We start from the raw sequence: 17,506 nt of genomic DNA on the forward strand, positions 1-17,506 counted from the left end.
TGGTGACATTTGAACGTAAGAAATGAAAGGCTCTCGGTAAGGGAAATGCGGACTTCTAGAACGGTGCTGTGCCACATTGGACAGCCAGTGGCCATATGCTGCTATCTAAATTTATATAATTTAAATCAAATAAAGTTAAAAGCTTAGTTCTTCAGTCACACTTGCCGCATTTCAAGCGCTCAGCAACCACAAGTTCCAAAGCACTGGGGAAAAAAAAAACCCCAAAACAGATCTGGAATATTCCCTTTAGTGCTGTGGCACAGCTCAGCAGAAGGAGTGGTGTCTCAGGCAGAAGAGGCAGGAACAGAGTTGCTAGGGTGGGCTTGGCTAAAAGCAGTGATGCAAATAATCTATGTACAGATCCCTGCTCTTCCTGATATCTCATTTGTATACGTGCATGTGTACATGCAAATGCACATGTGTGTAGGTGCCCATGTGTGTGTGTGTGTGTGTGTGTGTGTGTGTGTGTGTGTGTGTGTGTGTATGCATGCCTACATGTGGCAGCCAGAAGACAGTCTTGGTTGTCAGTTCTCGGGTAATTTTCCTACTTAATTTAAAAAAAAAAAAAATATATATATATATATATATATATATATATATATATATATATATATATAGATATATATATATATATATATATATATATACACATATGGCCTCTTTCTTGCCTAGAGCTTGCTCCTTTAGATAAGGCTAGCCCCAGGATTTGTCTTCACCGATCTAGCACTGGGACCAAGAGGGGTGACATTGTGTATGGCCTGTTTTCTTGTCACTGTTTGCTTGTTTATGAACACAGTTCCTTAGGCTCTATCTTGGTCCTTGTGCTGGCAAGGCAACGGCTTTAGCAACCAAGCTACTTTCCCTGCTCTCACTTGCTTACTTTTACCCTGAAGACGCTCGGCCTTTGTTATTGATTACTTTAACCTAAGCAGACGTTTCAAGGGTCCTTATTGATGCTGTACTTCAGATACACGGCCTGTTCTATCCCATAGAATCTATGCTGTGAGTTTCAGCCGCCCTAGGTCCTACGGTGAAAATTGTGAATCTGGGCTTTGTAGCTCATGCCTTGTAGCATTTGGGAGATGGAGAAAGCAGTGCCACAAGCTCAGAGTTATCCTTAGCTAAGTAGGGTATTCCAGGCTAACCTGGGCTACGTGAGACTTCCTCTCAAACAAAACAAAACAAAAACAAAAACAAAAATCCAAAGGAAGGAAAGTTGTGTGGACAAGTGTGAAGACCACGAATGTCAACTAGGAGGCAGAACAGGAGTTCATGGCTAATTCAGTGTTAGTCCTCAGGGATGAGACAGCAGACGCCCCACAGGTCCGAGTGAGTGTTAATTACAAGTGTGTGTGTGTGGGGGGGCGGGGCTGGCTGCTGTGAGCCACGCACCAACCCTTCAGCTGTCTCTTCACCAGGAGTTTGCAGTAGGTGACATCTGAGAACTCAAGGCAATGAAGACTCAGCACTCGCTGGAGCATAAGTAGCTTATCAAGAGAGTCCGATGTCACATAGAGCTATGGAGTTTCATTCTTAGATAAATCTGCATCATAGGCATTTTCAGCCACAGATTCTAATTTCCCTACTTCTTTATTACGCTATCACCCGTCTGTGACAGGACACACTCTCTACGTCCAACAGGCCCTGTGTGACGTCACCTAGAGTTTGAAGTCACAACTTCAAATCTCCTCACTCGAAGGGTGAAGGCCTCTCCCTTCCACCCAGTTGAATCTTCGTCACTAACCCTAAGACACAGTGCAAACTCTCTTCCTGTTTTGGCTTACAAAGTTCAAGAGTTTAGGCACTACCTGATTTCCTCACGGTATTTATCTACACCAGGCTGAATTTCCCTTTCCTTCAGGACAGAGGTCACAGATCTCTCTCTCCCCACCCCTCCCTACTCTCTTTCCCTTCAAGGCCACATTTGTTGGCCAAGCGTCTACAGTGTAAGAGGCACAATAGTAGCCCTGACTTCATACTCTTGTCATTTTACAAAGAGTAAGCATGAACAGGCTTTTTTTTTTTTTCCTGCTCTTGCGGGTCATAGGCAAAAAGCAGGCCTCAGGGGTTTAACCCTGCCCTCAGTGGTTAGGGGTAAGAGGTCTTGTTGAGTGGAAGGCCTTCCTGGAATGGTTTTCCACTCAGCGCTACCGCAATTCCTACCGCCTGGAATTGTACGAGCAGTGATTCACACTGAGCCAAGCCTTTACAGTTTACCAAGCACGTTCATCACATGCAGAAGGCTTCCAGGGAGCTCAGGCTCCAACACGTTAACAGAGACTCACCTTCAGGCCACCAGACTTGCACCTACACTTTGCTAAACACTCATCAAACCCAGCAAGTTTTCTCCGCTCTAGAGGACCACCGAGCTGTCCCAAGAAGCTCCTGCTGCCGCTTTTAGGATAAGAACTATGCCGCGGGAGGGAGGAGGACCTCTTAGCCCTCTGGGTCGCAGTCCAGGCCACTCCTGGTTGGGGCAAAGGGGCTTTTTAGTCTCAAGGGGAGGGGGGGCCTCCACGGAGGAGGATTCTGGGAATGACGCACCTGTGCAGGCACGGTGCACCCTGAGCTCCGGGGGCCCTTCCGCAGGCGGTGGGAGTGTCCCGGCCTCGCAGAGGTGAGCGGCGGGGTGGGGCGGGGCGGGGAGCACCTGGGCGGGGCCGGGGCGCTGCGCGGGGCCGAGGCTCCGAGGCCGGGCGCGCGCCGATGGGCAGCGGCTGGCAGCGCGTCCCGCGCCGGAGCCGCAGTCGCGCCCTCTCGCTCGCTGCCTAGCGAAGGCGCGGAGGCGAGCGCGGAGAGCTGCCGCCGGCGCCGCCGCCGCCGTCAGGGCACCAGGATGGCCGTGGGCTCTGTCAAGATGCAGCCGCCGTGCGAGAGCCCAGCCCTGGCCTCGGCGGCCCCGGCCGACGGCCCCCTGCGCCGCAGCCCAAGCGCCCGGGAGCCGGAGCGCGAGCCGCCCGCCGCGTCTCTGCGGCCGCGCCTGAGGGACCTGCCTGCGCTGCTGCGGAGCGGGCTCACGCTGCGGAGGAAGCGGAGCGCCGCCGGGGCCCGGGTGAGTGGCCCGCGCGAGCACGTGGAGTCCTTGGCTGCCCCTCCACCCGCACCCCCCCATCCCGCGGGCCCGCGACGGCGCGCTCTGGAAGTTAGGGAGGTGGTGGGACTCCGCCGGAGAGGGGCCCGGGACGGCGGGGTTGGGGGAGCCCCTCGGGTAGCAACGGCCACCCTCCCCCCCCCCCCGCCCCGCCATCCCCCAGATGCACCTGACCGAACCGGAGGACCCGGGCATCGCCGGAAGAAGGGATGTTGGCTGCTTTCTGAGGGGAAGCTGCAGGTGTCCGGTGAATAAGTCAACCAAGCCTGTCCCTCAGCAAGTCTCAGGCCCCCAGCGGGTTCCCTTTGCAGGTGGCCTGCTACGTGCATGCTTGTTTTGGGTGTCTGGGCATTGGGACTGCCACCACTGAGCGGGGAGACTTAGCTGTTGGAAGAGCTTGGGTGACGCCCCCTAGAGCAGGAGACTGTAGGACCCCCGGGAATCTCAAGTATCGACTTTTCTGATGGTGCGTTCAGATAGGACTTCCTGGTGAAGTAACATTCCTTGTGCTCCGAATGCATCTCACGACCTGAGCAGGCCGGGCATGTTTTTCTATGTTAAAAGGAGGGCCTGCGTGCCTTCCTGCAGATACTTAAGCCACTCAGGGTGCACCGGTAGGCTGTCAGAGACTTTGCTACTCATCAGAGCTTGGGGATACCTTGGTACATCCTACTCATTTAAAACAGAAAAAGCGATCACTATGTAGCGTTTACTGAGACATTGCAACAATGTAGAGGATTTTTATTTTATTTTATTTTTTGAGGATTTTTGACTTGGAAGTCTCAGTTATCTGCCTTGAGAGGAGAAGATAGTTGGAGCCTCACGGGATATTGGTTCGTGGAAACATCAGAGCTGGGGAAACATTTGTTTTGTTATGGCTTTCTGTGGATGAAAAAGGATCGGATCCCGTACCGTTCTGCTTCTCCCGGCTGTGTTTTCCCTTCCTGTTTTCTTCTTTGGGCTACCTTAAAGGGTTGTTCTTAGGGTTCCCTCCTGCAATGGGATAATTTTCTAAGTCAGCCACCAGGAAAGTTTCAGAATTGCCCACACAGTAATCTTACAGTGTTGTATATAGGATTTCTTGCAAAGAAAGCCAGGAAGTATGTCCTCAAGATATGATGGCTAAATAAACACAAGATGCAGTGTTATAGAGTTAGCAGGAATCTAGGGGAAAGTAGGTCAACTTGTGTTCCTGTTACCCTTGACAGTTACGTGTCCACGGCACAATACTGAAGACGTGAGGGCAGCTGGGCAGTCTGTAACAGGAACTGCCCAGGTTTCTGCATAAATCCATCTGCAGTGTTCATCTTGACAGGGACCCAAGTTCCTTGATGCCTGGAAAGATGGTACATGTATTTTCCAAACTGCTCTGCATGTGGTCCCTTCAAATAACCCACTTGAATAACTCTTCTTTGCCGGTGGCGCGTTGGGGGTGGAGGGTGGGAAACTAGTTTGTTTTCTGTTGCTGTCAGAAAACACCATAACCAAAAGCAACTCTGTGAAGAAAGGGTTATCTCATCTTACAGCTTATGGCCGGTCAATAGGGAACTGAAGGCAGGAGCCTGGAGGCCAGAGCTGAAGCAGAGTCTGGGGGGGGAGGGAGTGCTGCTCTCTGGATCGCTCGCCATGGCTTGCTCAACACTGCTGAGAGCAGGCAGCGGCCTCCCACATCATAACCGACTCAAGAGAATGCCCTATAGACGTGCCTGCGGGACGCCCGATTGAGGCATTTTCTCAATTGGAAGTCCTCTTCCCAGATGACTGCAGCTCCTGTCATGTTGAAAAACACTAACTAGGGCAACCCCTCTCATCAAAGGGGACAGGAAGGAGTTTGAAAGAAGGTGAAACAAAAGTGAAATCACGTGCTCCTGTGTCAGGCAGCTCCAGCCACTGTAACTAAATGCCCTAGGCTGGGTAAACCTCACGACGAGTTCGGCTTTATTTCCTCACATTTCTGAAAGCTGGCAAATCCAACCTCGGGGCTCAGAATGATTTTGTTTCTTGACAGGACTCTGTCCGCCTTGCAGGGGGCCATTTTCTTTTGCCCATTCCTGTGGCCTTTCTTCAGCAGGCACAAAGGGAGTAAGTACACTCTTGGCCTCTTTTTATAAGGCCATTAATCTTATCATGAGGGCTTTGCTTTCACAACCAAATATAATCTAAATACTGCCAAAGTCCCCATCACAGTGTTTTTCCCCCAAGTTTCCAAATAACCATCACAGTAAGGGGTTGGACTTCAACATAAGAATTCCATGGGTGCCATGAAACAGTCCCTAAAAAGGAGGGATTTGAGAGGAAAAGACAAATAGAAAAATATATCCCAGGCTGGTTGGTGAGTTATGGACATCTGAGACTAACTGGGTAGCCCTCCTGGTTAGGACACTGATGTGAATTTAAAGGCATCGTGGCTCAGAGTATCTTGAGGCTGGCGAGGCCATCCCTCCCGATAGGAGCTGAGGGGCCTCTGTTGATAGTGAACAAAGAGCTCAGAGCATCACACAGTGGTGAGGAGTTGAGTCCTACTTAGATCTGACTTAGTGTGTATGTTGTCGAACATGCTGTCTTAGACTCCCACAGATCGGGATGGTCCAGCGCTGTCTCAGCTCCCTGTGCACTGTGTAGCTTAAGCCAAGTACACTGCAGATTCTCACTGCGGCAAATTCACCTGCCATTTGCTTAATACCTCACAGCTCCTCGGTTCCCTGGTTCCTCAGTTCAGTCACCGTGCATACTCAGAAGGCGGCGGCTCTCTTGCACAAGTAGAGCAAAAATAAGTTTTGCACTGTGGGAAGACTATCGCCACATTTTACTGTCATACCATTTTAAACCTCAGTGGGAACACCAGGTGCTCTGCAGTCCCACCACACCATCTCATCACTCTTTTAAATAAGAGTTTTATAAGACCCCCCCCCCCCAAATTCCAGCAGCTTCTAACAGTTTTACCCATCTTGTTTTATTTGTGCTGGAGGTGGGTGTCAGGGTCGGGGTGGAGGGTTGTTGGGTCTCTGGTATAAATTTAAAGCAAGCCTCTAAGTTATCTCACGAAAGTTGCACCTTACATCTCTGATAAGGGCACTACCGCTAGCACCACCCTCCTCTGAGCCAGCATGGTAGCTTACGCCTGTCTGCCAAGGTTGCAAGCCTTGACTACAGAGTGAGCTCCAAGCTCCTTAAAACAAAACAAGTCAAACAAACAAAAAAGAAAGACAAAACAAAACAAAAAACCTTGTGACCTTTTTTCCTTCCTAAGAACACTGACATTTCTTAGTACAATCCCTACATTCAAATTCTCTCAAAGACGCCTTTCTTGTTAGGATAGTTAGAACAAAGAACTAAATGGTTGGTTCTTAGACTTTCAATCTGTTTTATTTTCCTCCCTCCCTCCCTTCCTCCCTCCCTCCCTCCCTTCCTCCCTCCCTCCCTTCCTCCCTCCCTCCCTCCCTTTCTTCCTTCCTCCCTCCCTCTCTTCCTTCCTCCCTCCCTTCCTCCATCCCTCCCTCCATCCCTCCCTCCCTCCCTCCCTTCCTCCCTCCCTTCCTCCCTCCCTCCCTCCCTCCCTTCCTTCCTTCTTTCCTTCCTTTCTTCCTCTTATGTTACTGATTTGCAGGCAAGTTGAACCATTAGTCCAGGACTCTGTCCTACTTTCTGAGCTGATTATCTGGGTGTTAACTTATTCTTCCATCCCTATAACCTGGCAATTCCTTATGGAAGCTTGATTAAATTCCAAAGCTAATACTCGCTCTGGGGGTTAGTACTCTGCCAAGTCTCTCATGTCACACCATGGTGTTGTGATGTCAGAATGCCTTTTCGAAAAATGATGATTGGCTGGTAGGGTCGGATGGCATCACTTTTCTGCCTTTCACCTAATGGTACTAGCCTCCTAATGCATAAAGCCATCTTCATTAGGGAAGGAAAAAGTGGACAGTCTAAACACATAATTCCTATTGCACTTACTATTTGGAACAGTGTTGGTCAAGAGCGTTCTATCATGAATTATTTGAACTACATGGGAAAGAAGGGGAAATGCTGTTTTTCCCATTGATAATTATTCATAGTAATGCTTTAATGTACTAACAACCTTTACCAACAACCAGAGCTGTTCTTTTCTTCAGTATCATTAAGAATCGAGGCACTTGTTTCAGTCTCTTCTGGCAGATTCTCTTTCTGACAGTGTGCCCTCCCTTCCCTCCCACGTAGTCTGCACATGGTCTCGGAAGACTCAGAGGGCTTTTTGACTTTCTGGTTTATCATACCCATTTTCTCCTTCACACTTGAAGCCTGCCATTTGCTCAAGGAGCGCTGATCTTTTAAAAACTGCTATTAAAAATGGTTAATTTATCCTATGCTTTGCTTCTTTTAGATTCTAACCCTGTTTTCCTTGGTCTTAGCCTTAAACTTTAATTTTTAAAATTCTTTTAAAATATTTCTAATGAGGCTATTTCCAAGATTGATGTTTAACAGGTGCTGATGCTCACTGCATCTCTATGAGCTAAGATTGTTGTATAACAGGTGCTGATGCTCACTGCATCTCTGTCCATGAGCTAAGATTGTTGTATAACAGGTGCTGATGCTCACTGCATCTCTATGAGCTAAGATTGATGTATAACAGGTGCTGATGCTCACTGCATCTCTGTCCATGTGCTAAGATTGTTGTATAACAGGTGCTGATGCTCACTGCATCTCTGTCCATGTGCTAAGATTGATGTATAACAGGTGCTGATGCTCACTGCATCTCTATGAGCTAAGATTGATGTATAACAGGTGCTGATGCTCGCTGCATCTCTGTCCATGTGCTAAGATTGATGTATAACAGGTGCTGATGCTCACTACCTCTCTGTCCATGTGCTAAGATTGATGTAGAGCAGGTGCTGATGCTCACTGCATCTTTCTCTGTGTGCTGAAAATGCTGGAAGTCACATAATTTGGCCTTTGCTATTGGGATGCTTCCTCCTAGGCTCCGAGATGCTCTTCCTTGTCTAAGCTGTTTGTTTACAGTAGGCAGATGACTCACTTGTTCACAATGGACAACAATGTCCTCTAGTGATGCTCTGCCTTAGGCTTTCATTCCACGTGGGTGGCTTTCTTTCCTCCTGTGACCCCTACACTTCACTAAGCGGTGGCCCTGTGGCAGATGCAGAATAGAAAAAAAGTAGGAAGGACCACTGGTGTCTACTCTACCCCCTTTTAGATTCAAGGTTCAAGTCAGCCTGGAACTCATTGCCTGCGTCTCTCAGCTTGATGTTGATGGTGTGGTGTCTCCTTACTTCAGCCTCCCAAATTCTGGGATTGCAGGCACAAGCAACCCCACTGGGCTGGCATACTTCTGAAGAGAGACAAAGTGACCCTTCCCCTCTGCCCAACCTGGAACACTCACTATGGGTATGACACAATACCCGCCTCTGCCAGAAACTTGTCTTTGCTGGTTGAGAAATACACAGTGCTCCACATTACACCAGTATGCCTTGTGTTGTTTCAAACATGGGCTTCATAAGCTGAGAATATGGCTTGTTCTTTGTACATATATTAAATCAGAGACTTACACCTCATGTATATGTGTCAGAAATGCCATTCAGCTCTTACAGCAAGCTTCTAAGTTAGATGTGGCTTCGTGTATTCTATAGATGTGGAAAGTAAAGCAGAGAGCGGCTTGCCCAAGATCTCAGATTGTGTAGGTGGGAGGACGGAGAGAAGTTTGAATCCAGGCAGGCCAGTTCGCGGAGGGCACTCCTTGAGTACTGAGTTGACGGTCCAGCCCTCTAGTGCAGAAAGGACAAAGGGTCTGTAAGTTGCACAGCATGTGGGACTTGCTGGTAGCACCTTGCCACTCTGAGAATACTCAACACATTCGTGCAAAGCCAGACTAACTTTGCTTTCAGGTTAGCACAAGTAGATTATCACTGACACAGCTGGGTGTGTGCCAGGGCGAGTGGCGGAAGCATTGTCGGTGCGTGTGAGTGGTAACTAGCACTTGCCAACATTAAAAATAGCAGTTGGAATGTCGTGAGCAAAAAAAAGAAAAAAAATCACCTTGATAATAAAGGTCAACCAAAGGCCTTGTGCATTGGCCAGCTTACTTCTTCATCTGCTCACGGTAGCCTGTAAGAAACCCAGACCGAGTCCAAGGGATATGTACCATGAAAAACTTTACTTACCAAAAAAGTGGGTCAGAGGAGAGGACATCCTATTGAGACTCTAGGCGAGAGCAGCATGGAAGAATGGGGAAATAGTAGGACCCACAGGGTCCTGGAAACCTACAAGAAGAACTTTATGACAGGCAGATCTGGGTCCAGGGGTCCTCCTCAAACTAAGGCACCAGCCAAGGAGAATATAGGCAGTAAGCTCCAAACCCCTACCAAGACCTAGCCTACGAATAGGGTATTCTCCACCATTGAGTGGAGAGTGAGATCTGACTCTTACACGAACTCTGGTGCCCCTTTTCTGACCACGTCCCCTGGATGGAGAGGCCTGGCAGCACTCAGGGGAAGGATAGCAAGTTACCAAGAAGAGACTCGATATTCTAAGAGCATATATAGGGGGAGGAGGTCTCCCTCAATCACAGACATAGGGGAGGGGAGAAGGGGGGAGTGGGAGGGAGGGAGGAATGGGAGGAAACAGGGGAAGGGCTAACAATCGAGATGTAATAAGAATAAATTAATTAAAAAATGTAAAAAAAAAAAAGAAAAGAAAAGAAAAGAAAGAAACCCAGACCGTTAATGGAGGCATGCACATGGCATGCACGGTGAGTCCAAGGGGTAAGAGGAACACATGATGAACTTTCCTGAGAATCGGGACATCCTCGCATCTGCTTGCTGATGAACTACCAGCAGTGAACCCAGCATTTAAAAACCCTGTTAAGTATGGCTTCAGATAAAGTACAGTTAGTTGGTCCCCACTGTCCAAAGGCTTCTGGGTCCTAAGATTTCCCATAGGAACCAAATTGCTGTTGCTCATATCCCTTTATCCCTTACATAAAACAGAACAGTACTTGCATATGGCCTACACAGACAACTTCATTTGGGTTGTTTATGACACGATGCTAATGCTATGCCAATAGTTCAGGAGGAGAAAAAGTTTGTATGCGTGGGCCCTCCCATTCCCCAAATACTTTTGATTTGTGGTTGGTGATTTTTGCAGGTGCCAGCCCCATGGAAACAAAGGACCAACTCCAGAATTCTGTAGTAACAAGTGGGTATAGTGGTTCACATCTGTAATCCCCGTGCGTGGGACAGTGAGGCAGAAGGCTACAGAGGCATGCCTGGGCTACATTGTTTCAGACTAGCTACAGCGAGCTATAGTGGGACCCTGTCTCAGAAACATTGAAAACAAAACCCACCACTCCCACAGAAAAATCCTCTATTGACATCACTCCCGAAAGTACTTATTTGCGAAGAAAGGGAACTGTAGATTCATCTATTCTGTTTTAGTTTCATCAAATTTTAGTAAGAGAATTGCAATGTCATGTTAACACTTCATTCACTCTTTCTGTGTTTTCATCTTCCTCCAATTCCTGCAGTAGACGAGAAAGGCGCCTGTGATGGTTGGGACGGGCGTGGTCCCCATCCTCTCACATGGGGCTGTTTTGGGAAGGGACAGTTGTAGCCTTGTCGGAGGAGGTGTACCACAGGAGCTGGGCTTTGAGGTTTCTTCGGACTTTGGCCATTCCCCAGTGTTGTCTCTCTGTCGCCTGCGTATGGGTCAGACGTGAGCTCTCAGCTGACCCTGACACCAGGCCTTTGCTCTGCCACCATGGACTCTAATGCCCTGAAACTGTAAGCCCAATTAAATGCTCTCTTTTATAAGCCGCCTCGGTCATGGTGTTTTATCACAGGGACTGTACGGTAGCGCCACCATCTTGTCTGCGTGTACGAGTTATGCCTTAAGCAGCCTCAGCCCGAGCTTCCGGGTGCAGATAGCGTAGGTGAAATACCAGAGTTGAGGTTTTCTTCTTTACCTGGCTAGATGCTTGTTTTAGGCAAATTACATCTTATAAACGTATTTACAGAAGCGTGGGCACAAAAAATTTTACTTTTGTATGCAATGTCAAGTTGTATGTTTTTAAAAAATGTGATACTCTAACATAAAGTGACTATTTTAGGTGATGTCTAAGTCTTGGTAGCATAATGAAATTTCACACTTGCCTTGTCTCTTAAATTGAGTTGGCAGTAATTGGTAGCTTGTGTAGCTAAAAATAGATGGAAAGACAGGAGCTAAGTCACTGGTAAAGGCTTGGAATATTTGTGCTTAAAGTTTTTAAAATTCAATATTGAATACCAACGCGTATTATGAATACTGGTAGTTCCATGGTGATAAGCGATCTGGAAGCTTTTTGTAAGAATTTGTAAACTTTTTATGTGAGTAATCAAAGTTGATAACTTGGCTTTTTCATGTGTGTATGTGTGGCCAATATTATTATGATAAAACACTTGTCAGCGGGATACAAAGGCGAGACCCACAAGTGTGCTGTGGATTGCATCCTCAGGCATGAGGTGTGTTCGCCTGTGAGGAAACTGTAGGCCAGACAGGTTAAGAACTCCCCTCGGATTACCCAGTGAGGGAGCAACAGAGGAGGGATGGGTGGAGCAAGTGACTGTGATCGCAAAGTGGCCTTTTTCCACCGTCACAAGGTTAAATCTGGCAAATTAGACAGTGGTCACATGAAACATTTCAAGTCTTAGTGCCAAGTGTCAGTACATTTCTTCCCAGTGTTCTCAGTGGTGGCTCCCAGGACTGGGTGACAGTTCCCGTGGTTTGAGCAGCCCATCACTGCATCAGCACCACTGTCATGCTAGAAGGTGAAGGTCTGGAGAGCCACATTATCCACAGAGAGACTTAGAAAGCGAGCAAGGCTCTCTTACGAACTATGTGAAAAACTGGAAGAAGAGGGAAAAGGAATTTCTTACAGAACCCGGAATTTACATTGGCGATAATAAGCTTGAGACGTAAGAAACATGAGAATGCGTGGCACATGCCTGCAGCCCCGCTGCTGGTGACGGGGAAGCTGGCCCACGCACTGTTTGAATACAGGAGCTGGAGCTAGTCTGTTCAATACGGCAAGACTCCTGCCTCTTAAACATAAAAAAGAGATGAAAGAACATACAAATTAGAAAATCAGAAGTATGGAGGTAAGGTCACCGAAAATTTACGATAAAAATAATTAGGGATATTTAAACATGGTTCAAAGAAATTGAACTTTGCCATGTTTACTTTTTAATATGATGTTATTATCTAGTGAAAGACTTTTTTTTTTTTATTTGCGGGGGTTGGGATGGAGGAGATAAACTGGATTGCAGCGATTTAGAAATCAGAAGATCTCTGCTAGGGCAAGGTGGCCTGTAGCTGCAGAGGCAGGGAAGGAAACGGGCGTGTAAGGCTAAGTTCGCATCCTACTGAGCCTTAGTCACTCACACCTGGCTTGAAAGCCTCTCTGACTTGCAGACAGCTGCGGTGTGGGTTTTTTTTTTTTTTAACTGCTTTGCTTGGTATTTTCTCTTCCCCTAAACATTTTGATGTGTGTCATCATTTCAGTTGTGAACAGATACTCTGTTACCATGCGCTAAGATATTTTATCAGTCTGTTGATTGGACATTGCTCATGCTTGTAGCAGAAGCTTCAGGGAGGCCTGGTCAGCGCTAGCAATGATAATCATAGATACTGTTATTTATCAAGTCCTCCTGTACCATCTCACAAAAGCAGAGTTGTTTGAAGAAGTTTAAGGACAGTAGTACCGTGAGCCAAAATGTCTTACTGCACAGAGAGACGCTGAGTAACTTGCCTGAGATCACTCGGGGAGCAGAGGAGACAAAATGTGCCCCAGGAAGCCCAGTTGGATGGGAAGCAGACTGCCTCCGGGCTTCCCCGGGACTTCTTCTAAAGAACGTGTGTCTGCTCTCTCACTTTTCTATCTTTACATTGCACTAATATGGCCATTTCAAGGAGCAGCGTTGCTTCCAGTCATGGCTAAAGATGCACCATATTATAAAATCATTAAAAAAGTAATAGCAAGCCATGTTTTCATTCAAAACAAAACAAAACTACAAGCCAGGCATGGTGGCGGACGCCTTTAATCCCAGCACTCTGGAGACAGAGGCAGGTGGATCACTGTGAGTTCGAGGACAGCCTAGTCTACAAAGTGAATCCAGGACAGCTAAGGCTACATAGAGAAACCTTGTCTCAAAAAACCAAAAAATAAAAAATAAAAAACCACCAAAAAACCAAACCAAACCAACAACAACAACAACAACTACATAGTTTGTAAAAAGAATCAATTTAACTGCATTAAAATGGTGCATGAAACTAAAAATCTAGGAAAAAAATAAGAAACTAAAAATCTGTATTTGTGTAAGTATGAAATATGTATAATAAGACTCCATGAACAATTCTCTGTTAAAATATTTTTTTATTTTTATTTTATGTGCATTTATTTTTTAAATTTTATGTGTATTGGTGTTTTGCCTTCATGTACGGCTATGAAATGTCATCCTTTGGAGCTGAAGTTATGGACAGTTGTGAGCTTCCCTGTGGGTGCTGAGAATTGAACGCAGGTCCTCTGGAAGGGCAGGCAGTGCTATTAACCCCTGAGGCATCTCTCCCACCCCTCCACTAACAATTATTATGAGCATTGAATGCTGATATTTCTTAGGTAACGATTTAAACTTCAAAGGAGAATAAATTGAAAACTTCTTATAACAACTAAGAATAATTCATGTTAAATATAAAGAAAAATTTAATGAGGAGAATTAAAAATACGTGTGTGAACATGTATGTGTGTAGGGATATAGGTTTAAATTATTACCGGCTTCCTCATAGTTCTTCTTTTTTTTTTTTTCTTTATTTTAAGAATTTAGGTATAATTTAAAAGTTAATGTTCCCTTCCAAGCTTCTTAAAGCCGATTCATTAATACAAAAATGAGAGAGGAGATCTGGGCTCACCCTGTGTCTGTCCCTGTGGTTGTGTCCTTAAGTCTGCATGTCTTTCCGGGAGTGACTTGGGGTCCCTTCCTGTGTTTATCTCTTCTGTTCACAGGATGCTGACTCCCGGCTTCCAACATGCTTTCCCTGTGCTCTGTTTACATTGTCTGTAGAGAAAACAAGAGGCAGGATTCCCAGTGAGCACATCGGGCCTTCAGTAAAGTTAAAAGGTGCTGAGAACAGGAGTTTTGCATCCTAGCAATTTTCTCCCTGTACTCTCTGCTAACTGGTTTAGCAACTTGAACTGCAGCCCCATTGGTGGTTTTGTTCAGTTGAACCTGACCTTGTCAAATCATTTACTTGAAGCTATTAGGTGGGGTAGTGCAAATACTCGTGGTTGCCCAACACATATGGCTTCCGTGCTGATGGTAAATTTGTTTTTCTCTCTTGTCCCCATTGAAGGAGGTTGAATGGCTTATCAGGCCTAGATGTTGGCTGTGCGGAACAAACACGGCCAGCAGTTTGCGCCTCATACTGTGCTGTGGGCTCATGTGCAGGTATGGGGCTATGTGCAAAAAATTATAGGCATTAAAGAAGAAGCTGGGTGACTTAACTTTTAAAAACCTGGAGGAGTGTGATTTCTACTCATCTGTCCAGATGCCATTTGGCTGTGATAGCAGGGAACGTATTTCTATGAATTTGTCACTTAGTGGCCATGGGAACTAGATCAGGTCAAATGACTTGAGTTTCTGTGTGTAGAGAAAATGGGTGTTTTTGGTTTTTTTTGTTGTTGTTGTTTGCTCTTTTTCTGGCTGACGTTGCAACAGTGCTCTTTCTACATTGAGACCCTGACTCCACTACAGAGCTCTCTGGGTGTGTGTCAGACAGATAGAAAGACTGCCTAGTGTTCGCTGAACCCTGGCTGAGGGAACAGCTGAAAGTGAAAGGGATCTGATTAAGTCACTGTCTTAGTTAGGGTTTATATTGTAATAAAAGACCATGAACAAAAGTAACTGGGCAGTGGGGGGGGGGGGCGGGGGCGGAGCAGCTGGGCAGTGGGGGGGGTGGAGCAGCTGGGCAGTGGGGGGGGGGGTCGGGTGGGCATTTCAACTTGTAACTCCCAGGGCAGACATTCATGCTGGCCAGGAACCTGGAAACAGGAACAGAAGCAGAAGCTTGTGTGTGTGTGTGTGTGTGTGTGTGTGTGTGTGTGTGTGTGTGTGTGTGTGTGTGTGTGTGTGTGTGTGTGTGTGTGTGTGTGTCTTAAGGAGATTGCGGGGTGGGGTGGGGGGGTCCTGCTTACTGGCCTGCCCCTCGTGCCTTATTCAGACTGCTTTCTTATAGAGCCCAGGACCACCTGACCAGGATGGCACTGACCAAACTGTGCTGGACCCTCCCACATCAATCACAAATCAAGGAAACGGCAGATCTCAGGGAGGCATTTTCTCCATAAATGTTTCCTTTTCACAGCTATTATTTTTATGTGTGTGTCAAAAACTAACTGGCGCAGCCGACCTCTTGTCAACTTGGTGTACAGACTCATCAGTTATTAAACTATAACCTTTCTTTTTGTGTTCCTCCTTAAGGTTGCATATTAATACCATGATACAACTTTCAAAGTGCACAACATAAAAATCTCAATACTTGAAAGTTCAAAGTCTTTAGAAAAATCTAACATTTGTTTTAAAAGTTCAGACTCTCTCTAAAACATCCAAAATCTCTCAATCGCGGCCGCCTATGAAATTGAAAAGGAGTCAAATACTTTCTTATTCCAAGAGGGAATGACCAGGGCACGGTCATAATTGAATAAAAGCAAACCCAAAATCTCAACAGTATATATAAAACGCAGTGTCAGATTTCTGGGACCCAGTCCGAGACGATTCTTTGGGCTCCGAGGGGCTTTGGCAACTCTACTTCTGGCTGTGCCATCCACAGTGCGTACAGCCTGTCATAAACTTAGGCCAGGTCTGCTCCACAGCTTTCTGCTGCCCTCGGTGGTCTTCCTGTGATGTTGGCATCTCCAAGGAGCTCGGTCTCTGCTGCAGATGGGCTGCACCTTCACCAACAGCCTCTTCCCAGCCCTCCTGCTACATGGTACAAAGCCACAACCCCCTTTATGACCCCTTCAGTCCTTGGGCTAGCTAGGGTTTCTATTCCTCCATAAAGTACCACGCCCAGAAGAAATTTGGAGAGGAAAGGGTTTATTTCATCTCGCATTGGCAGCTAACAGTCCATCAAGGCAGGAACCTGGAGGCCATGGAGGGTGTTAATTACGGGCTTGCTCCTCATGGCTTGCTCAGCATGATCTCTGACGCAACCAAGCACCACCTGCCCAGGGGTGGCACCACACGCACAGCACAGGCTAGGCCGTTCCAACCTCAATCGCTAATTAAGCAAATGCCTCACAGACCTGGAGGCGTTTTCTCAATTAAGATTCCCTTTTCCCAGGTATGTCTAGGTTTCTGATGAGCTGACAAAAACAAAACAAAAAAACAACAACAAGCGCAGCCATGAACTAGTAAAACGAAGGAACGCAAATCTGTTTCTAGAAGGTTGCTCTTTTGGTCCCATGGAACTCTAGGAGAGATGCTAGAAGAGGACGCGGTGGCAGTCCTTTTCTTTGTCTGGTAGGGGTCTTACTGGTGGCATTTCCCTTTTTCTTTACTGTGTTTGTGTGTGTGTATGAGTGTGTACGTGTGTCATATGCACACACCTGTGCGTCAGTATATATGCCTAGATGTCTCTACTCTCTATCTCCTTGAGGGAGGACTTTGGCTGAACTGGGAGCCAGGCTGGCAGCCAGCAAGCCCCTGTGACTTTTCCTCCTGACTTTACCCCATGCAACTCCGAGGTCATGGGTAGCTATGAACATGACTGTCTATTTCCCCTCGTACTGGGGATTTGAACTCGGGTCCTTACGCTTGCACAGCAAATGCAGCTACTTGCTGATCCATCTTCCCAGGTTCAGGCACTAGTTGCTTTTTCTTAGCATCAGTGTTTCCTTTAGTCTGTCCTGCCAAGCTCAGTACCAATCAGGCAGCACCTGGTGAAACTTTTATATTTCTCTCTGTTCTTGGCACATAACCCATCAACGAAAAGGCCTTCTAAATTTATTCCAGCCCACCTTAGTGTCTCAGCCATCCGCCTCCGCTCCTGCATGCTGGATCAGAGGTTTGAACCACCACACTGGCCTTACCTTGCTGTCTTAAATCACATAGAAGCATAGAGAGCAGCCAGCACATTCTGCCTGGCGAGCTTTGTGTGCTTGCCCTGTTGTTGTCTGCACACGGTGCCTTCTACTTACAGAGCGTGTTTCTTTCACGTGTGTTCTTAGTCCGCTTGCAGCTCTGCAATCAGGTAATCCTTTCGCAGTTGCAGCAGTGGGCTTCTGAGCTGCCCCGTGTGTGGCAGCATCTGTGGGCAGAGATGGTGCCTGCTGTAGAGTAGCCAGTCTGGCATGAGCCGCTGCCTCTGTGGTGATCCTCAGCACCGGCACTGCCCCAAAAT

At 47.0% G+C, this 17,506-nt stretch overlaps 1 protein-coding gene across 1 annotated transcript in view; it reads left to right on the forward strand.

Moving 5' to 3' along the window:
• Positions 1 to 2,750: 2,750 nt before the first annotated feature.
• The window catches only part of Rapgef5 (Rap guanine nucleotide exchange factor 5), a 226,534-nt gene continuing 211,778 nt past the window's right edge, over positions 2,751 to 17,506 (forward strand). The window contains exon 1 of the mRNA XM_051152513.1: positions 2,751 to 3,052. Coding sequence (XP_051008470.1) covers positions 2,837 to 3,052 — 216 coding nt within the window. The 5' untranslated portion in view covers positions 2,751 to 2,836. The remainder of the gene's footprint in view (positions 3,053 to 17,506) is intronic.

This window comes from Acomys russatus, chromosome 1 (genome assembly GCF_903995435.1).
Source record: "Acomys russatus chromosome 1, mAcoRus1.1, whole genome shotgun sequence".
Taxonomy (NCBI): domain Eukaryota; kingdom Metazoa; phylum Chordata; class Mammalia; order Rodentia; family Muridae; genus Acomys; species Acomys russatus.